Source organism: Trachemys scripta, chromosome 2 (assembly GCF_013100865.1).
Source record: "Trachemys scripta elegans isolate TJP31775 chromosome 2, CAS_Tse_1.0, whole genome shotgun sequence".
In the NCBI taxonomy this organism is placed as follows: Eukaryota; Metazoa; Chordata; order Testudines; family Emydidae; genus Trachemys; species Trachemys scripta.
The window spans coordinates 171,559,434-171,582,350 of record NC_048299.1 but is presented as its reverse complement, the minus strand read 5'-3'; the positions used below and the strand labels follow the sequence as shown (position 1 = coordinate 171,582,350).

General features: G+C 43.7%; 1 protein-coding gene across 1 annotated transcript; it reads right to left on the bottom strand.

Moving 5' to 3' along the window:
- Positions 1 to 3,865: 3,865 nt before the first annotated feature.
- Positions 3,866 to 22,537, bottom strand: LOC117873197 (N-acetyllactosaminide beta-1,6-N-acetylglucosaminyl-transferase-like). The gene is made up of 3 exons (XM_034762295.1): positions 21,206 to 22,537; positions 7,744 to 7,836; positions 3,866 to 4,507 (listed from the first exon to the last, which is right to left on the bottom strand). The coding sequence occupies exons 1-3, from the start codon at positions 22,128 to 22,130 to the stop codon at positions 4,317 to 4,319; spliced, it is 1,209 nt and encodes a 402-aa protein (XP_034618186.1). The 5' UTR covers positions 22,131 to 22,537; the 3' UTR covers positions 3,866 to 4,316.
- Positions 22,538 to 22,917: the final 380 nt, after the last annotated feature.

Genomic DNA, 22,917 nt, shown 5'->3' with positions numbered 1-22,917 from the left:
GCCGGGGGCGCAGGGTCTGGAGGCTGCCCGGCAAACCGTGAAGCTGGTAGCGCTTGGGCTTCGGGCAGCCCCCGTGCCTCTGGACCCTGCGCCGCTGGAGCAGAGCAGCTGGAGCCCGGGAAGGGAAGTGCCCGGCTCAGGGTCCGGAGGCACGGGGGCTGCCTGAAGCCGGTAGCGCTGGCTCGGGCAGCTTGGCTCTTAAACAGAGTCAGGGGAGGAGCAGAGCAGCCGCGGGCGAGGAAGTGCCCATCCGGTATTTTTCCCGGACATGTTTGGCTTTTTGGCAATTCCCCCCAGACGGGGGTTTGATTGCTGAAAAGCCGGACATGTCCGGGGAAAAAACGGACGTATGGTAACCCTAGTTTAAACTTACTCTGGGCCTTCTTTCTTATCCAGCAAACAGGACCTTCTGTCCAAGGGGGATCCCAACCCTTGTGGAAAATTGGAAACACTTTCCCTAATAGGGTCCCGACAGACTAATGGGTGACTCCTGGTATGTTTGTGTGTTTAAATCTGTTTACTTTTGTTTTAGCTGTAATGTTTTAACCTTAAGAATAAATGTGCTTGCTTAGAAAGAGCTGTATGGTAAGTTGTAATTGCTGGCAATGCATGGTTCACAGGCCTTGGAGTGAAAACAAAGGACAAGTGCTTTAGAAAGACTGCTTGCTGGGAATATCTCAGTGTAAGGCAGGGAACTATGCAGCCTTAAAACTGCAGTCAGAAGGGAGTGGGATGAGAGTCCCTGTCCAGAGACAGATATGGCTATAGACCTGAGACTTGACTGAGCCCTCCTGGAGTGGACCATGGGGGTGGGGAGACATACAAATATAGTTACCCTGAAACTGAGACACCAGGTGTTGAGCCATTCACTCTTTACCTGTTGGTGCCATATTTTTGGTCTGTTCGGTTGTCATTTCCAGACACACTGCCTCCTATTAATTACACAAATGAGTTTAATTCTAGCCAATGATCTTTGGGTGTTAAGTAAATACATTTCTGGGAGTAAAACTTGAACAGGCCATTTTATGGTCTCTATTAGTAGAATTGTATAATGAGTTCAAGTTACAAAGTCAAAGGGTGACATCCTGATCACATACAAGACAATGGAAAACTGCCATTGACTTGAATGAGGCCAGGATTTCTCTCACAATCCTGTCACAGGTTTACCATTTGTAGCTATAGAACTTCACTGTGGAAACCCCCATAACAAAAATCTCTGAGGCAGTAACCTCTGCTCAGAGAGATTCAGGCCTTAAATATATTAAGTATGGATTATTAATCCTTTAATAATAATTAATTAATGTAACCGTACAAGGTGACTCAAACTAAAGGCAGCATATGGAAAGTACCAGGTGTAGCTAGCTCTGTGTATATTGCTTGGCTTGGAGATTAAAAAAAAAAAAAGTAAAGTTGAAAAACATGCGATGGAGTATGACTGAAGGTCATCTGGGTAACTGTCCTGTACAATCATAGGTGACACTGTAAACTGAATGTAGGCTGCTTGTCTATTTTTTTTTTAATTATTTCAGTTATGTATGCTTCTGATATCACAAACATAGCCAGAGCAGAAAGGAGCCTCTTTCTGTTTCTAGAGGTGGGGAATTTTTGGAACTACTGAAATGCATTTAAGCAAAAGTTTTTCCATTTCCCTGTCTGACTACATGTAACTTCATATAGACCGTTTGTGGCTACAGATGTTCCATAGGTGCAAAGCCGCAGCTAGAGAGATTTAGACTCCTGAGGATGCTTCTAAAAACTGTACCTGAAGATGATGTAGGATGAAAGTCCACTACAGACAGCACCAGGAAAGCAGTTTTTTCCTTTATCTTCTCTCTTCACAAATCTTAAAGCATTGAGAGGCCCAGAGATACCAGGCCTGATTCTCCCTTGCTTAGCATCTTGCATAGTGACTTGCACATGTGTTGAGTGTGTGCAAAGTATTACCGAATCAAAATAGTTGTGTATTTAGCCCACTGTGCACAGGTATAAATGTCTACAGGAGAAAGACCAGGGGGAGTTAAATCCACGGTTTTAACCCCATTCTCAAATATATTTGCAGACTGATGTAACGGGGTAGCTGGCTGACCTGCTATAACTAGCTGTGATATAGGATATCAATTGAGAATAAAGGTGGTGATAAATAACTTCCAGAGGTGCTCGGTGCAAATCTAAATCTCACATTCATATGCAGTGTTACTTCCCTCCCCCTTTAATTCTGTTGTTGTAGTAGTCTCTCACTTAACTGCAAGTTGTATTTTAATTATCTTCCTTAAAATAATACAATGGCTACCACCTGGTGCCACAGGCCCAAAACAAATCCACACACAGTTACATGATGAAATCAAAATAATTTATTTCCATGAAAATATATTGACTATCATTCAAGGAAGAGACATTAACAGGAGTTGGATTGTGCCAGTACATAGGCCAGCAGTATTAACTATCAACAGACAGCTTTGCTTTGTGAGTTGCTAAGTGTTCAGAATTCTGCTATCACGTTACTCAAATAGGAAAATGTGAGATCTTTCAAGACTGGATCCACTTGGTCCTGCTCATTTTAAGAGAATTCAGTGCAAAATATCCTGTTGTTGGTCTCTTAAATTGCTGGACGTGCTGCTTCTGCTCTTATTGGTTTTATTATCCCTTATTTGCCTCTGGTTCTCAGTCTGGGACAGTCCACTTCTACCTCCTGCCCTCTTTGCACATTGTGGTACTACAATTATTCTGATCAGGTTGTCAGGATCCCTTCCCTTTAAATCTTGGCCTACATTTTCAGAAGTGACTTTTAGCTTTGTGTGTCTCCATTTCTGAGTGCCCAACTTGAGATATCACTGCTGGAAAGAGCTGAGCCCCTGTCTTCTAAAAAATCAGGCCCCTTTAAAGAGTCTCAAATTGGGCAGCCAAAAGTGAAGGCCCCCTACAGCCCTCGAAATTACTAGTCACTTTTGAAAAATCATTCTACTGCCCCATCTCTCTCTCTTCTTCCTCTTTCTGTAGCTTCCACAGGCTGCTTGTTGTGCCAGCTTTGCTGTCAGGAAATTCTTCCATTAGTGAAGTTGAACAGGAGTTGAGTCCAAGTTTCTGCCCTGAAAATAGTCTATTTGAATGCCTTTGTGATGGCACAGTCTGAAACTCCTTAGTATTATGTGCCTAGAATTTGGCATACATACCATCTTCCACAACTAAAGGAAGAGGTGCCCACAACTGTAGTTTTATTTTGTGTTTTTGCTTTGTTTTCCTTTGACTTTTCCAGAAAAATAAGGGGGTCCTCAGAGTGAGGAACATTAGCGTGAAAACTATATGTACTATCCATCAGGTTTGGGAAACTTAAAATATTTTTGAAAGTTCTAGCTGTGGGGTGGCTGTGGTGGGTTTTTTTGCTTTTTGTTTTTGTCTGCTGCGTACCAGGCAATGTCCTGGCTGGTCTATTGAGACTTTCAGTTGTCTTCAGGGAGCTTTGCATGTGTAGCTGGAACATCAGACCTGCTTACATATCTAGTGGCTGGCATGTAGGGGGAAAAAATCTTAATACAGTATAACCAATAGCTAACAGGGATTTTCTGTGCTAAGTATATACAGTCTAGGAAAATAAAACTCAGAGAGACTATTAGCATGTTTCACAGTATAAGATGGAGTGACTGAGTTATTCTTAAAAGCTCAGAGTTATCAGTATGAAAATGTTTAACTCCCAGGTGCCTTCCCCCACCCCCAGAATGCTTTGGAAGGGATCCAGCAGATCTGGAAGCATTTCTCCTGCTTCCCACAGGCCCCATGCTGCCCATTTAGAGAGTCAAAAATACCAAATGCTATTACCCTACAAACATTTGGCAGAGGGATTTTTATTTGGGGGGGTCGGGAAGTCAGTGATTTTTGTTTCTGGACGTATGGAGTAATCAAACTGTGCACCTAGATTTCTCTTTAAGATCTTGTTGATGGTGATGGTTTTCTTCAAAGAAGGATAACTCTTCCTCATTAGTATGCTCTGGATTTTATGTTGCTGTATGAAAATTTAGGGCTGCGTGATTTTTACATATAAATATACAGAACATGATAGCGATGACATTATTGCCCGGCACAAGTCAGTAAGGTGCCATCCAGCCACACATGCCAAACGTGCAAATATAGCAAAGCCAACAGAACCATTTCCTCAGCCTCCTCTTTGGGTCTCTCCAGTGTTGTATGATCTACACTCAAACCTTCCACTCAAGACATTACAAACTACCCGTACTGAAGTTCCAGAAGAAAAGTCTTTCCAGGGAGGTTATTCTTCCCGAGCTACTGCAGCTGGAGTTTTATTTCCATTCTGAGTTGTTAATTTAAAAGTACCAACTTGGTTTCACCTGCGTTTCGCTCTGGTTCAGTGCTCTCTCTCGAAGCCTCAGTTCCAGGCATTCTACAGTGAGTGGGTATGTTTTGAGTTCAAACTTGTTAGCAAACATGCTTACAGACTTAAATAGCCACTTTAGGTCACCTGTTCCATATATACAAATGCTTCTGACATAATGACCTGCAAAGGAAAGAGATGACAAGAGCAACATCAAATACATAAGGTGTTCTGTGGAAAAGAGATGAGTCAAATTCATCCTTATGATAAATCGGTTAATTTCAGTGGAGTGAAGCCCATTTACACCAGATCTGAATTTGGTCAGAAGTGAATAGGGGAATAATAACTGAGTGGTGGCATGAAGTTTAAAAAAAAAATAGCTAATCTAGGGTGACCAAGAAAAATGTCCAAACAATGAGATCTATAAGCAGGGGTGAAAGTAAGCCGGTACAGCGTGCCGCTAAAAAGTGGCCACCGGAACCAGCCCGTACTCAGCTGACGTTAAAGCGCTGCTGTGGCAAGCGCTTTAAGCAGGGTCCTTAAAGTGCTGTGGCAAAGGACGCTGCTTAAAGTGCTGCCATGGCAGCATTTTAACGTCCTTGCCCCTTTTGCTCCCCCGACTTCCCTCAGGCTGCCGATGAGGGGGACAAAAGGAGCAGATTCCCTGAGGCCGTGATTTTAAAGGGCTTGGGGCTCTGGCTGCTCTGCAGCAGCGGACAGAGCCCCAGGCACTTTAAATCACCATTGGAGCCCTGGGCACCATGGGCGAGGCAGTGCAGATGGGCTGGCTGGGGGACGCTGCCTGCCAGCCCCGCCCCTTCTGGGGGCTGGAGCCAGCCCCCATACCGGTAAGTGCTTAACGTCACTTTCACTCCTGTCTGTAAGAATGAAAACATCATCACCTAAGACATTTAAAACTAGCCCAAACAAACCAGTACAGCTATAGGGCCAAATGATTCAGCAAGGTTTTTTCCATCTCTAATTTCTATGATTCTAGGACTCAGGTTTTCCACTGAGTTACTTCAGTTTTAAACTGATGTAATTCCATTGATGTAAGTGGCGCTACAGTGGCACATAACTATAGTGATCCAGTAGCTAATTAGGCCTACTGTCTTAATTTGCTAAATGGTAGATGCTCTGATATGTTTGTTAGTTCATCTATGTAAGAGCCTGGAAGCTCCGCTCAAAAGTAGCATTTGTTGTAAGAAGGATTTCATTTTACTCTTTTTGTTTGTTTGTTTTTACAGCTGGGTGCACTGATTCATAAGGAAGTCAAGTGAATCACTCAGATACATAGTAAGTCTGTGGACACATCTAAGCAGTTGCTGGAAGGTACAATTTGATCAAGCTAGGGTACTAAAAACAGAAGTGTAGCTGTAGCAATGCAAACAGTGGGAGGGGCTAGCTGCCCAAATGTTACAGAATGGTCCCAGTGGGATTGTATTCGAGGCAGCTAGACTGTCCTGCTGCTCATACTGCCATACCTTCACTTCTATTTTCATCATACTAACTGGATCAGTCTTACTGCGGGTACATCTATTCAAGCTAGAAATTAAACCTTCCATAGTAGATACTCCTTGTGACTCAGCCAGAGATAGAATCCTAGGACTCTGCAGTCTCCTTGCTCTACCATAAATCATGATCCCTGTCTTACCTAGTCTGAAGTACAAATGCAGGATTGCGGCAAATGTATATGTATGTCAGGATTCTACAGTAATAATGAGCATTTTGCACTTCTATAGCATCTTCCAACTTAAGATTGCTTACAGATACTTGTTTAGTGAGTCTCATTATGCCTATGAATTACTGTATATACCCGTTCATAAGCTGAATATTTTTAGTAAAAAAGGGAAGCACCAGAGAAGGGGGTCGGCTTACGAACGGGTATAGAGAGGGAGAGGTGGCACACAGCCCCTCCCTGCAACAGAGGGAGCAAAGAGAGGCAGCACAGCCAGAAGGGAAGAGGCGGGGCAGAGTCTCTGCGCTTCTGGCCACACTGCTCTCTGCTCTCTCCCCCCCTCCGCCCCCTCCAGTCTCTAACGCAGCAGCTGCAGCTCCGGGGCTGGAAGGCTGCAGCCGTGCCACCCAGCCCCGCCCCCCAGAGCACACTGCGGCCGTGCCACCCAGCCCAGCCCCCTGGAACATGCTGCGGCCGCGCCGCCCAGTCTGGCCCGCCGGAGCAGGCTGCAGCCGCGCTGCCCAGCCTGCCGGAGCAGCTCCAACCAGGCCAGAGACCTCCTCACCAGATAACATGGGAAGGGATGGGATGGGGAGAGTGTGGGGGTCCTGGGCTAGGATGGGGAGAGTGTGGGGGTCCTGGGCTAGGGTCATGTGGGGGGTGGTCATAGGGGTTACTCCCCTGACTCCCAGCTCTTTCCCCCCCCCCCCCCCCAAAATCTTCCCCACCAGTTGCTGTCCCGGCCCATCAGGGTAAGCCGCTGGTGCACCGGGACACTTTGTTTACTTAGGTTTACCTCTGTGCCTGCGGACGCTCAAGGTAAACAAACCATCTCGGTCCACCAGCGGCTTATCCTGATGGTCCAGGGGCCAAAGTTTGCTGACCCCTGAATTATAGGGTCAGCTTATGAACACATTATAAAAATTTTCCATTTTTACTTGTCCTTCTTGGGGGTGGGGGAGAGAGACGGTCGGCTTATATACTCTATCATAAGCCGGTTCGTTTATATGGTTAGTTAATGATGACCCCCATTTTACAAAGGAGAATATCTCCATGCTTATATATGATTATAGCACAGATTTAAAGAAAGGGCTAAAAAATTCCTGAGAAGAATTGTATAGCTGCTCAGTTACCAACAGAGCTGGTTGGGAATTTTCTGATGCCACTTATTTTGTCAGAAACTGTTGATCTGTCAAAACCCAAACTTTCCAGGGGAACATACCAGTTTCAATGAAACTTTCATTGGGAAATGTTTATTGGGTGCAGGAAGGAATTTCTGGTGAGAGAGAGGGAGAAGGAAAAAAAATCACAAACCACCCACGCTGCAGAATAGCTCAGTGGCTATGGAACTCCCCTGCGCTGTGGGAGACCTAGCGTCAAGTCCCTGCTCCATTGAATCTTTATTTATAAGCTCCAACAGGAAAAACAGTGAGACCCATTGCAGAATAGCCAATATCCTGCTGGTGAGCGCACTCACCTGGGGTGTGGAGAATGGCAGAGCAGCATCTGAACTGAGGTTTCCCACATCCCAGGTGCATGCTATAACCACTGGGTTATTCTTGGGTGCTGGCCTCTCTCTTGCTGCCCTTTTTTGTTTAACTTCAAAAAGTGACTGCTTCATGTTGATGTGGAACGGCAAAGCTTCTGAAATCTCAAATATTTGAGGGACAGAAAAATAATTTCCCACCCAGTTCTCAGATTTCAGTGCAAAAATAGGAAAAGGAAAGAATATACACATTACCATGACAACCTCCATGAGAGCTTTCCTTATCGCTCCACTTGATAGCTCTCAGGTTACCTTCCCAGGATGCATTTGGCATGGAACCAGGGACATCTACAATTTGATAAGATGGGGGGAGAAATTAGTCTTTTTTTTTTTTGGGTGGGGAGCTGAGTTCAGGTTTTTACGTCATTGCACAGCATCGCTCTCTTCTGGGAGCTCTTACTGACTTGTATATCTTCTCAGCACTGACAACAGAATTAGGTTGAAATCCATGAAGGCTTCAGCAATTTCACTTCGTACTCCTGAAACAAAACTCTTTAAAAACAAAGATCTCCTGGTTATAAGCCCTTTCAACAAGACATGTATTTGTGTGCAACCCTCCATCCTTGAATGGTCACACCAAGAGAAATGGAATCCTTCCAAGGTGTAGTAGGGCAGCTCACTACAGGAGTCATGAAGGGGATAATAGCCTGTCTGGGCACAATCTGCAGCAATCCAGCACATCTGTGAGGTTTGGCAAGCCTGCAAAGGGAGGCTTCCGGGTCAGTTTGAAGTGGTACTCTGAAGGAGTAGGCCCGGAACTCGGAGTACCTAACAGGAAGGGGTTGCTAACTGGGGAAACTGCTTGAGAACTCTGACCACTCAGGTCCTCCCAGAAAGGAGAGGGTTTGGGGGTGTGTGTGTGTGTGTGTGTGTGTGTGTGTGTGTGTGTGTGTTTAAATATAATCCTTTGCTTTCTAAAAGTTGTGGATTCTGCCTCTTGGGAATTGTGGGAACATCCTGACTTATTTATTTGTCCTTTTTTCACCTCCTGCCCCTGTATGTGGGAGAGACCCCAAAGCAGTGAGCTGTTCTCCAAACTCTGGAACAATTCCACAGTAATGTAATACAGGGAGACAGCTGTTCCCTGCTGCTGCTGCGCCTCCTGCCCTGACAAGAACAGTGCCCATCTTCTCCTCAAGAGGGTGCAAGAGAGGTATTACCCATAAACAAGCACTAAGTATTAATTGTTAACACTTTGTATCTTCAAAATGCTGTTCAGATAGGTATATCTCCATATTATACTATCTCACAGACCTGGAAGGGATCTTGAAAGGTCATATTGTCCAGTCCCCTGCCTTCACAGCAGGGCCAAGTACTGTCCCTGACAGATTTTTTTTGCCCCAGATCCCTAAATGGCCTCTTCAAGGATTGAACTCACAACCCTGGGTTTAGCAGGCTAATACACAAACCACTGAGCTATCCCTCCCCCCAGTAGTGATAATCCTAGTAGCTAATTAATCCTCACTACCTCCTTGTGAGATAGGGATAAATCGCTTTATCCCCATTTTCCATCTGGGCTACTGGGGGGCTATAGTGGATCAATTCAGACTGAGTACAAATGGGTGAACTGCCATTAAGGCAATTGAAGAGTATTTACTTATATGGCACCTGAATTTGGCCCAGAGAGAATAAGTGATGTGTTCATGCTACACATACATGCAAGAACCTTCATCCTTCTTGACTGACTGTTAACAATGGAGACCCATTATTAAAGCTATGTTTTAGTCATGGGTATTTTTAGTAAAAGTCATGGACAGGTCACAGGCAATAAACAAAAATTCATGGCCTCTGACCTGTCCATGACTTTTTTACTATATACCCCTAACCAAAACTTGGGCTGGAGGGCCACGGGTGCTCAGACTCTTACTCCAATTAGATGGTCCATTTGATATTGAATAGGTTGTTTCAACAAGATAGTAAAAAGCATCCCTTAAAATAGTCTTGGTCTCAGAATGTGATAGCAGAAATAGCAAAGAATCAATAGCATAAATACAAGGTTCCCACATGACCCCGGACAAACTCCAGATTTTGTCTCTTCAAATATACATGAGGTCTGATTTGTTGTCTGGCACCCAAACAGCTTTGTCAACATCCTTTAATCCACAATAGGTGGCTTGCCACCTGATGTACAATCTTCTTCAGCTAGGAAAATGAAGTTGCACTGTAACAGTGCAGTTAATCCCCACTGAGCCTGATCTGGGGACTCAATTACAATTAGCAATCCTAGCTGTGAAGGGTCCAGGGAGGACTACACAGAAATGGGAGAGAACTCAGTGATGAGCAAGGAGAGTTCCCTCCCTCTCTCTGTGAAGGCAGGCTTGAGAGAACCACAGATAGCAAGGCAGGTACCTGTGGGAGACCCTGAGTTATGGCTTGTAAGAAGCAGGGAGGTCTCCAAAGACGCTACCGGAGTCCCTTGGGAGGGGAAGTAGTGGGGAGACCTGCAAGGGAAAATTGCCTGTAAGGAAAGGCCTGGGAGGCAGTGCTCAGCCAAAGGAGAAAAGAAGGAACTGTGTAATCGCAGGGAATAGAGGTGAAGAGCAGGGAACTTCAAGGTAGTGCAAGAGGTGCAGAAGGATCTTCTGTTTGCATGTTGGTATGGATTCTTTAGGTGGACTTTGGTTACCTTGAAAGGAACAGAACTGGAAAGAGGTGATGTGGCTGGAGGGCTGGACCATGGAAGGTATAGCCAGAGATATGCCATCACAGGGCCAAAGAAGTTGTCAATGGGGTACAGGAGATGAAGAACCATGCTCTGACAGCAGGGAGCAATAACGAAGTGACACCCTTTGCAGGCGCCAAGTGCTGTGCTGAACACTCTAGGATTCTTTCCTAGTCAACTCCCGGAGAACTTTTCTGTTCTTTGCGGGGGAGGCATTTGGGGGACCATCAGCAACTGAGCCTGTTTTCTCACTGCAAAGTGGGTGCATTCCAGGCATAGTTAGATATGCTAAACATTCATATGCCCCTTCACGCTTCAACCGCCATTCCAGAGGAAATGCTTCCATGATGATGATGCTTGTTTAAAAAAAATGTGTTAATTAAAAAATGTGACAACTCCTTGGGGGGAGAATTGTATGTCTCCTGCTGTTTTACCCACATTCTGCCATATTTCATGTTATTGCAGTCTCAGATGATGACCCAGCACATATTCGTTTTAAGAACACTTTCACTGTAGATTTCACATAGGGTGACCAGATGTCCCAATTTTATAGGGCCAATCCCGATTCTTGGGTCTTTTTCTTATATAGGCGCCTATTACACCCCTACCCTCGTCCCGATTTTTCACAACTGCTGTCTGGTCACCCTAATTTCACAAAACGCAAAGAAGGTGCCAATGTGGGATTTCTAACCATCCCAAGGTTTAAGAATCTGAAGTGCTCTCCAAAATCTGAGAGGGATGAGGTGTAGAGCATGCTTTCAGAAGTCTTAAAAGAGTCTTAAAACACTCCGATGTGGAAACTACAGAACTCGAACCACCAAAAAAGAAAATCAACCTTCTGCTGGTGGGATCTGACTCAGATGATGAAAATGAACATGCATTGGTCTGCACTGCTTTGGATTGTTATTGAGCAGAACCCATCATCAGAATGGATACATGTCCACTGGAATGGGGTTGAAGCATGAAGGGACATATGAATCTTTAGTGCATCTAGCATGTAAATATCTTGCAACACCAGCTACAACAGTGCCATGCAAACGCCTGTTCTCACTTTCAGGTGGCATTGTAAACAAGAAGCAGGCAGCATTATCTCTGCAAATGTAAACAAACTTGTTTGTTTTAGTGACTGGCTGAATTAGAAGTAGGACTGACCTTGCAGGCTCTAAAATTTTACATCATTTTATTTTTGAATGCAGGGGTTTTTTTTGTACATAATTCTACTTTTGTAAGTTCAACTTTCATGATAAAGAGATTGCACTACAGTACTTGTATTAGATTAACTGAAAAATTACTATTTCCTTTGTTTTTTTACAGTGCAAATACTTGTAATCAAAAATAAATATAAAGTGAGTACTGTACTTTTTATTCTGTGTTGTAATTGAAATAAATACATTTGAAAATGTAGAAAACATCCAAAAATATTTAAGTGGTATTCTATTATTGTTTAACAGTGCAATTAATCATGCCTTTAATCGCTTGACAGCCCTAATAAAAAGACATGACCAAATAGAGCATTAATTTGGCTTTATGATTTTAATAGTACTTTAGATTTTTATCCTCCTTCCTGCAGATGGAGAAAGTAAGGCACAAGCAAGATAAGTGATTTCTTCCAGGTCACATAGATAAGTCAAGAATTGAGCCAAGGGACCAGATTCTGAGCTAGTCTAAATGATTTACATTAGCTGGGTATCTGGCCCACAGGCTCCATACTCTCAATTTTTGGCTGTAACTACTAAATCGTTTTGGCTTTGTTTATGTAGCTAAACTTCTTAGTTAAATCAAGCTTGCTGTGTAAGAAGATTTAACAAACGGTTTGCAAAGTTTATACTAGAAATGGGCCCAGACTATAACACGGATTCTGAATCTCCCTGAGCCTCAGGGGAAGTTTGGATTTTATTCCAGCAGTTTGGTTAGCAGTCCTTTCCATGACTGATTAGTCCAGGATAGTCCTTTTAGGGACCAGTGTGGTAACACTAAGCAGAAAAGGCTGTGATTGGTTATGGAGCTGAACATCCTGACAGCCCAACGGGACCAGTGGCCTCAGTGAGGAAAGCCATATATATTAATTACAACCAAGTTCTGTCTCCTCAGATGAATCTAGAGCTACAGCTCTAGAGCCAACCTTCAATTCAGGCCAATCTCTGGTCTAGATTAGTACACACTATAGGAGGAAAGCTACAATAATTCAAGTGAATGCTAATTTATAGAGTTGGTCAACAAATTATAATTAGTCCCTCTTTTTTAATCAAAACTCTAAAACTTAGCATTCAAACAGCTCTATAGTTATTTGAAAAATGGGGAAAAATTATAGGACTTCTGTTTTATTTTTTTAATCCTTTTTTGGGGAGGTGGCGGGGGGTATCAAATAAATCCAGTTTAAACTTTTTGACTGGCTGAGTTGGCTCTGTAAATTGTAAAATAAATGTACCTGGTGGGACTGTTTCTCATTCTGCATTTTACACTTCTTTAGTTCCCTCGACCTGAGTGCAGTTACTCATCGTTTACAAGCAAGGCCAGAAGCAGGCCTGATGCTTGAGTATGTATAAAAAGCACAACAGCATTAGTTTGGAGCTGAAGGACCCATGCAAAGAAACAAGCCAAAACTCAAGAGGGTGACTTCTGCTAACTTATTAATCTCAAGTGACAAAAAGTATTCTTAAACAGGGTTTCAAACATTTGAATATTGAACAACCCTTATAACATAAATTGTATGTGTTGGATTTGTGACTCACCAATTGAAAACTCATGATATGCAAATGTCAAAGTTGCCACTGGTTTTACACAGTGGTCAAATGGTCTGGCCAGCTGTTACGACTAAAAGTAGTTGTTTACTTTACACTAGCCTGCCTACAGGGTTCTTTAGCAATGCCACAGATGGAGGTAAATGGAGGGTCAGTAACTGCAGTTTCCTGTTGCACTTCCTCCCCTCAGTGGAAAGAGATGGAAAGGAAATCCTACCTATTTCTAAAAGCTCATGGTAACTATAGCTGCCAACATTTGCAAGCTGTAATGAGGAGCTTTACAAGAAATAGTGGAAAGCCTTTAAATTCCATTGGATTAAGTATTTTTGGAGGGATGGGATGGCAGAAAGTTTTAAAAAAAATCAACATTTAAGTATAGATGCTTTCTTTTAACTACAGATGGTTGGAAAGTATTCAATAATGATTCTTAACCCCACATCAAAGAAGTGGAATGGTACAACGGCAAAATCACTGGCACTCTGCTATAAACAGAAATATGGACTATGATATGGTATGCAGAGCTCACTCAGGATTTATGAAATACACCCCTTTGTATGCTGGCCTTGCAGCAGATAAAATAAGATGGGAAAAATGCTGGTTCTGTCCTTGTTTACAAAGATTCAGGAGCGCACAGAAGAAGCCACCTGCTCTGTGAAAGGGCCAGCCATAACTTGGGGAGGGAGGACAGGAACTGCAGTAGGAGACAAAGAAGTGGGTGGCTAGTGACAGTGTGTATGAGGGTGGAGGGAGGGGCATAGCTTTGCACCCCTTTCCCATGGGCTAGCGGAGCTGCCTGCTGTATGGAGATAGCACACACTGCAGTAGGGCTGAGTGAACTCCGCCCTCTAGCATGCATTTCCTGAGACCAGTTGAGAAAGATTCTGGCTGTCAGTCAGGATCCCTGATGCTAAGCAGCCCAGTCTCTCCCCCTCCAATGCTGTCAGCGACTCAAAGACAAAATCTGGACCAAGATAAAAATGTAACCAATAGGAACACTTCTGGGACAAAAAAATCAATTAGCAATTCCTTAGCTAGGAAGAAATCCTAGTCCGATGGGGTGGGGGAAGAGAGTGCACCAAGACAACTCCACTTGGAAACTGTCCTTCAGTTTTTGTTTGTTTGTTTAGGCTTCTTGGGCCAAGCATTCTCTAAGCCCAGATTTCCCCAAAAGGAATCTACTTCGTCCAATGGTGTTGGCATTTTTCGGACAAGTTACTTTCTCCATAACTGGGGCAATGGTGAACTCATAATATTGGGTCAGGTGAGGACTTGGATGGGGACCTCCAAGAAAAAAATGGTAGCTATAGAAAGTGATGATGGTATTTCAGTAAATGGCATTCGTCTCTCAGATCAGTACTGGACGAATGATTCAGCAATGCTAGGGAGCACTGTGAAGTTGCAGGTGCCATATTTTGGAGAACACATAAAATCAAGATTCTGACCAGGAGATCCCTGGAGCTATAAGAAATGGTACAGTGTTAGCCCTGCCATCATGATAGTCTTCACTTCCTGTCCTGAAATACTGCTGTAAGACCACCTCGGATATGGCTGCATATAAATTGTAGTGGAAGAAGGGGAAGGTGTGTATGCATATCTGTCTTTCTCTATGTCTTCCTGTCTTGCCTGGTCTTTACTGGACACACAGCTCATAGGGGTCAGTGCTAATATCAACCATGTTACAAAAGCATTTGGTATCTAAACAGACAGGACTAACTTGGTTCTTCCTAATAAGGTTCATAGCCTCTCATATATAAGCTCTGAAAAGCAATAAACTGGACAGGAAATCTCAGAAGAACTGGTTCTCCATTGTATTTCCAGCAATTCTGCATTCCATCCGAGTTAGAAATAAAGTGAAAATAGAGAACATACTCTTTTCTGTGGCATTTTGATTAAAAACCGGACATGCAGTATGCAGAAGATGCAGGTATAAGAAAGAGAAGTTAAGTGGTTCTCAACCAGGGGTACACATACCCCGGGGCGTACGCAGACGTCTTCCAGGGGTACATCAACTCATCTCGATATTTTCCTAGTTTTACAACAGGCTATATAAAAAACACTAGTAAAGTCAGTACAAACTAAAATTTCATACAGACAATGACTTGCTTATACTGCTCTATCTATTGAAATATAGAGTACAATATTTATATTCCAATTGATTTTATAATTATATGGCAAAATAAGACAGTAAGCAATTTTTCAGCAGTAGCCTGCGGCGACACTTTTATATTTTTATGTCTGATTTTTGTAATCAAGTAGTTTTTAAGTGAGATGAAACTTGGGGGTATGCAAGACAAATCAGACTCCTGAAATGCGCACAGTAGTCTGGAAAGGTTGAGAGACACTGGCTTAGAGGTTCAAATTCAGCTTGAGGGATGGAAATTCATGTCCGTTCTTATCTTACCCAAACTGGCTTGCCTGTTCCTACAGGTTACTGAGGATTTACTGCTGCACTAACTGGAATTATACCTACTCTGATAGCATGGGTGGTAATTTTACAACTATAGCGCCAGATCTTCAGCTGGTGTAAATCAGCATGGATCCATTGACTCCAATGGACTAGGCTGAGATTTTGGCCCAGAGTTAATAGAATTTCCTCCCATTGTTTCTCCCTCCTCTTTTTCCTGCATCAAGCACAAACTACTTGCTTTTTCTTTTAAGGCCTATACCCACCCCATCTATCATGTCTTATATTCTATAAAGCCATCAGCCCCCACTTCCACTTCACTGACAATAGCAGTCTCTTTTCCTATTTGTCAGATTTCAGATTCTCCCCCATTACATCCCTTATGCATGGAAGGAGCTGGGGTTAATGAAATATGCAAAAACTCTGCACTGTGTTCTTTCAGATCCCTCCTTAAAGCCCATTTATGCTGCATTGTCTATGAAAAGTGTGTCTGCAGCTTAGTAGGCTTGATCTTTTTGTAACTCATGCATTAAAAGGTTGATGACAGTTGTGAGCATACTGTGGGAAAACAGCATGGTAAATGCAGAGGACAAAACTCAATGGGAAGCAATAGCTACTGATGAGTAGATGATGGAGGAGGAATGATATTAATAGATAAAGTGAAGGGCAACTGCAGACTCAGTGGTCACTGTAGAAAATGTGGTGGTTATTCTGTAATGAATCTTAGTCACGGGTGCCACTGCATTGCGCATACACTAAGCAGAACTAGGTGTTAATATTGTTGTGACAACAACAAAAATGTTGGATGGGGATGCATACATCCCAGGGAAAAGAGGAAGGGGTCAGATGTTAGGAAACGTATGTGAATGTTTGGGGCCAACTTTTCTACTGGTGTAAATTGTGGCAGCTTCAGTTGATTTCAGTGGCACTATACCAATTTACACCAGCAGAATATTTGGCCCTTTATATGGTTCTGCTGAAGAAGTCTCAGATCATTCCCATTCGTGGCATTGCAAGATGCAATGATATTAGTCCCCATATGAGATGGATTTCCCATGATAATAATAATTAATGGAGATATCCTATCTCCTAGAACTGGAAGGGACCTTGAAAGGTCATCGAGTCCAGCCCCCTGCCTTCACTAGCAGGACCAAGTACTGATTTTGCCCCAGATCCCTACATGGCCTCCTCAAGGACTGAACTCACAACCCTGGGTTTAGCAGGCCAATGCTCAAACCACTGAGCTATCCCTCCCCCTTAGTAAAGAGGCTTTCTTCCCCAACTCACACATCTACAATCCAGAGATGACTACAGAGGAATTTATGGCCTGAGGCTGACAGGGTCAAAGAGGTGAAGTCATGAGGACTTACAGGTACCAAGTTCCTCTCAGGATTAAGCCCTTAGTCCTACTAGTCACCGAAGGATAATGTGCTGTTCTAATCCGATTTAGATACATTTGGGGGGGATTATTTTTTAACAATGGAAAGGTGGTCTGGGGCAGACTCAGCTTCTGAATGTTTGCATTGGCCTTGGCTACACTCGGGACTTCTTAGGGCTGCCGCGGCAGCGCTGTGAAGAGCGAGTGTAGTCGCACTGCCAGCGCTGTGAGAGCTCTCTCGCAGCGCTGTATGTACTCCACCTCTCCGAGGGGAGTAGCTTGCAGCGCTGCGAGCAAGCGTGCAGTGCTGCAGACTCTGATTACACTGGCGCTTTACAGCGCTGTACTCGCGCTCGGGGATGGGGGGCGTTTTCACACCCCTGAGCGCAGCAAGTTGCAGCGCTCTACAGCGCCAGTGTAGCCAAGGCCTTAGTGATCTAACAGTGGTGGAAAATTCAATGAATGAAGAAACATATTAAAGCATTCTAAAATGGCATTCTCACAGTGCCCCAGAAGTTGGCAACCAGTTTATCAAATTTTCAACATTTTCCAAGGGGGACATCAACCTCCTCTCCCCCCCAAGACCCACAAAAGAGGCTGAGAGTCACTAATTCTTGCTTCTCAAAACCACCATCTCCTAACCATTTCCTGGAGATGTTTCCTAAAGATGTTCACAGATAATTGTAATGTATGTTTTCATTTATATACATGCTGAGTGTCTGAGCTTAAATGCAGTGAAATCAATGGGATTCTTTCTGCTGGTCCAAGCTTCTATAGCTTAAGCCATGTCTACATTAGAGATCTTACAGCCACACATCTGTACCAATACAGCTGCTGCTCTATGCCCATGGGACTGCTGTTGACATAATCAAACCACCTCCGACAAGAAGCGGTAGTTATGTTGGCAGGAGAGCTTCTCCTGCAGACGTAGCACTGTCCACACTGGTGCTTCTGTCAGTGTAACTTACGTTGCTCAGCAGAGTGTGTTGTTTTCACACCCTGAGTGACATAAGTTATACCAGCAAAAGTGGTAGTGCACACATAGCCTTATTTATGGTACTTTTTGAGTCTCACTTTTAAAAGAGACAGTCACAGCTAACTTATGCCTGAAATGTACTTTCATTACTGTCTAAATTTGGTTTATTAGTTTTAATCTTGAACCTCTGAAATTCATTTTGTTGCATGAAATTAACATTGTCCCCAATGAACATTACCCGTGCACAATGACCCCAGGAATCCTTGCGAAACTGCCAAGGAAGGTACTGCTTAGCGATAAATCAGAATTTGTTCTCGCGGCTTTGAATTATTCATCTTCACAAAAATAAAGAGCAAATAGTTCTCTTTCTAAGTTATTCATGAAGTAGAAAAACCTCACTCAACAATGAAGAAAATCGGAAGTCACAGGAAGTCTGTGTCAGTGCCAAGCCTGAATGGATGCCACACACCCTTGCTACAAAGTCCAAACAACATCCTGTGGAAAAATTACTTGATTAAATAGCATCCAGATTTCTCCCCAGCACCACCCAACTGCATACTTTATTGCACAAATTCACTATTTAATTATTTCAAATGTAGGAAGTATCCCTAAGGACAGTTTCTACACCTGTATTTGTATTTAAAATTTACAATTAAGAGTGAAGGATAGTTCAGGTTCCAGGAGGAGTGACCTGCTCTAATAATAATTCATACCTAGCTCTTTTCATCCATTGATCTCAAAACACTTCACAAAGGAGCTTTGTATCACTTTACATCTGTTTGGGGTTTGATCCTGCACTACTGAGGTCAATAGGAGGTTTGTCATTGAAATAAATGGAAGCACAAACAGGCTGTCAAGCAATAATGTAAGTAGATTTTTTTTACCTCCTAACCTAAAATATGGTGACAAGAGTAGTCTTTGACCTCTTTGTTTTCCTTTCTCTATAAGGTGGAGGAAATCTCTGGGATCCATACTTTCTTCCCATGCATGTGCTGGTGGGGAATAGGTGTATTGAAGGGGAGTGGATTGGCATGATGAGGGATACTATGAAGAAGAAAGTCTTTGTGGCATGTAAATGTATATAATCCATTGTGTTATTGGAGTTGCTTTTATTTGTGATAGGATCTGAAAGTGCAGAGACCCATGGGCAAGCACTTGAAATATAAACTGAAGGAATGAATAAAGGCCCTGTGGGTAGATGACCTGTCTTTCCAGTCAGATGTGGCTTTCTCTATATCCCATCAGTCCCCCTCCTATGTTGACCACGGGTGTTCTTTGAGAGGTATGAGGCACTCCTTTCCCCTAGGCAATGAGTCTCCTGCTCTTAACCCCGAATAGTCCTGAAGGGATGGAGTGGCTCAGGGAAAGAAGCTTGGGAATGGAAGGAATGAACTCAATTCTGAGCTTGGATCACACCCACATAAGTGTGTTGTGCTGTCACCTATCAGCCAGGCTGTTCTCTTTGGTTTCTTTTTTCATTGAAATTTGGATGATAAAAATACATATCTTGCAATGCTAACTAGTTGCATTTGCATTACTCAGGATTCATACTGTCTTTCACATCCTTGTATGACCCCAGGTGCTCTGGAGCCAGCCATGGCACACCTGTGTGTGTGCAAAAATGGAGGCTGATATGACATGATATGTACATGGCATGAGCCTGCATATCTACATTCAGCTGTCTTTTCAGATCACAGAGATGCTGCACTGATGGAGGCTGATGTGCTTTGAATTTCAAATCATATATATTCTAAGATCAAACTTCCTCATGCTGTAAAAACAAGCAGGCAACAGATGGATCTATGCTGAACAGTCTTCTGCAGCTGTCTTTACTAGGTCATTTGCATGGTGTTAGGTGTATTTAACATATGATAAGATCACTTCTTTGCACATAGGGAGTATTTATATTTTACTGTTTATATTAATTTAAAAAGTAAACATGCAGTAATTGCTGTGCAATAAAACTGATTGTCTTTTCTCCTTTTATCTAATCAAATGGAAAAATGAGTTGGAATAAATCTCATTGCCAGAACTACTGTACGTGTCATTCCTAGACAGGGGACTCATCCTTAAATCTTAGACTCACTGACATCAGTGGGAGCTTTTTGTCTGAATAAGGCCTGCAAGCTTTGGGGCCAGACCCTTAAATATGTAGAATTACCTCTGGATGGCTGTGTGCAGAGTGAAACAAATCTAGATCCTCACCTTCACAGTTAGTGGTCAGTATCGCTGTCAGCAGAATTGGAGTAATATTCCTGCTCAAGATGGATTTGAGGTGCACAAAACTTCTTGAGCAGCTTCCAGCATGGCAGTGTGCAGGAGTCATGTAGACGTGAGACCAGGACGATATTGTAGAAAGAAAGGGCTGAATCAGAGGATTTTCCCCCTGCGTGGATCAGACTTCTACTTCTCTTTCACCCAGCAACATGTACTAGATCTGCAGAGGATTAAAATTGTGGCTTTGCTGCCAGCGCAGGAAAGCTTTCTATAATCACTACTAGTAGAGATGTACAGTGCTGGACACTGTGTCCCTAGATTTGGCCACATATGGGTTGAAGCATCCCAGTTCAGAAAGGACAAAGATTTAATCCACAGGCCAGAAAGGCAATCCCTAAGCAAGTATTAAAGTCAAGTGACACAAGGAATAATGTTGAGATTTAAATGATAGCCACATCCTTAGCTGGTGTCACTCAAAGTCATTAGAACCACCAATATACACTAGTTGAAGTTCTGGCCCATTATAACTTTAGGTGCTGTGAAAAATGTCCCTGCTACAACAGTGCTAGCAGTGGGGTGCCCAACATTAAGGTCAAGTCTAAATAATCCTCAGTATCACAGTGATGCTTGCTAAACATAAAGACCAACAAACAGACCACAGCACAGACCTTTAACTTTACCATTCCTCCTTGTCCTGCGGAACGGAAGGTCTGGGGTGTGTTTTTTAACAAGAATTCATTGTTAGTTAGTGGAAGTCACCTTGCATGATAGATGGGATTCTAAATCTATAGGACTTTGCTATGGGAATAATGTGTGTAAATATGAGTAAAGAAGGCAACCTGACTTAGTCGATAAAGCACTGAACCTGTGGGGTGACTCAGCAATCGCGTCACCTGTCTATGCTTCCGCTTCCCTCTCAATAAAATTGAGATGATATTTAACTCTTGTAAAGTGCTTTGAAATCTACAAATGAAAAGCGTCCTATACGAGCTTGGTATGAAAGGGACTGAATGAAATCGGACATAACTGGTCAGCCCCCTGTGATTATCCTCGGGCAGTGCCATCCATTTATGGCTTCATTTTTCTCACCTTTGCAAGGACAGACGGAATATCGCTTTCCATAGAACAAGAGAATCCTGAACGTTGACCTAAAGCTAATATAAAGGTCATATAGCACAGAAATCAGTTCTGTTTTATTTCCTCTCTCTTTCCTAGCTCAGCAGGGTGCAAGCCAGCTTGTCCTATACACACGAATGAGTAATGAAGTCATGCTACGTACCTGGTATCCTATTGAGTGTTACCCAGAAGTGTTCATCTGGACTGTAGCTGTCCTTGGACCACTCCAATAAATCAATAGCACGTTGATCATTGAGAATGAACTCGACAAATGGCTTTGTGACCGCAATGTAAGCAGAGCCAAAGTAGATGGTCAGATTGTGTGGTGGGGACTGTTTCAACACATTGGTCTTTTTCATGTACGAGGAGTCCGTCCCTATGTGCTCCTTATGGATATATTTGGTTCTTGAAATCACATGGGCAGGAGGCAGCACCCCAGGAGTGATATTTTTATCCTTATATCCTTTCAGGTGCTGAACTATTTCCTTGTTGGTTTTCAAGGGGAAATCTTGTCCACACGTGTTGAGCAGGTACTTCCACTGAACGCCCGATTCCAGCAGGTCTTTCATGCAGTTCAAATCCGCCTGAAGTCTGGATATTCCAGCATAAATGACTGGTTCATTTTTTGAGGCAAGAAACGCATTGGGGAAACAGTTCAACAATGTCTCCACATCTTGCTTAAACTGAGCCGTTGCCTTCTCATCCACGTGGACACAGTAAACATTTTGGGGCATATAAATAGCCCTGAAGAGCCTCTCAAACGTATCGAATTCTTTATGTAGAGTTATGATATAAGCCAAAGGAAAGGCAGCTTCTTCTGCAGAGAGAGGGCTGGTTATGTAGTGATTGTGCATTAAGTACTCACTGCAGGCAAAACTCCCCCGAGAGGTTTTTAGGAGGTTTCCCCAAACAAAACCTTTCTTCTCCTCGATTAGTGCATCGCAGGCTCGCTTCAGCAGGTAGCTTTCGTGGGACATTGTTTGCCGGGGATATTTTTTTGACCGGTGCAACTGACCCTTGTGCAGCACAACGAAAACCATCGCGCCCAGGAGAGGAACGGCCAGGAGGTAACGCCTCTGCGGGCGCATTGTTGGTGGGTTTAAAATCTTTCCCTCTGGAGTGACTGCCGGAAGCACAAAGCCCTCCACACTCAAGTTATTCAGCCAGGCGGGAAAAAACCCCGCTGCCCATGTCTCCTCGGAGATCCGGCGAGGGTGATGTCTGTTGCGCAGTCCGTTGCCTAGCGTGTTGGTTTCCTTTTCATCCCCTGTCTGAACAGGCGCTAACGCTCGCGCCAGCGGCGCGCACACCCGCTTTGTTCCGCTTCCCCTCGCCGGCTTCTTCTTCAGCTGGATCCCAGCAAGTGGCTTGGCTCAGCCGCCCGCTCGCTCTCTATTTGCATATGAAAGCAGCTCATGCATGGCCCTGGCGTGATAGGACTCTCTGATTGGATCTGTTTCGCCTCCGGCTCCCACTCCCACTGAGCGAGCTATTCGCTCTCATCGCGAGCTCGTCGACTTTGCCCGGAGCCCTGTTGGTTCCGCCCAGCCCTCAGCTAGCTACCTCTTAGCATATGAAAGAACAACTAACCTTAGGAGACTGGTTCATTGTGTCTGCTCCCCGGGAGCTCCGGCCCCCCCTGTGACAGCCTCAGACCCTCATTAGGGGTGGAATGCTGCTCCCACTGAACTGAACAGGGCTCCTAATGAACTCTTCATTCTTTCTGTTCATTACTGTTGCCACTTTGCAGCAGATTTAGGGGATTTGCAGAGGGTCGCTTTCCCACCGGGAGAGAAACTGGGGAGCTAGATTCAGGGTATTACCTAATGTAAAATATTTATTTACAAAAGCTTGTTTATCCTGAATCAGGTTGTT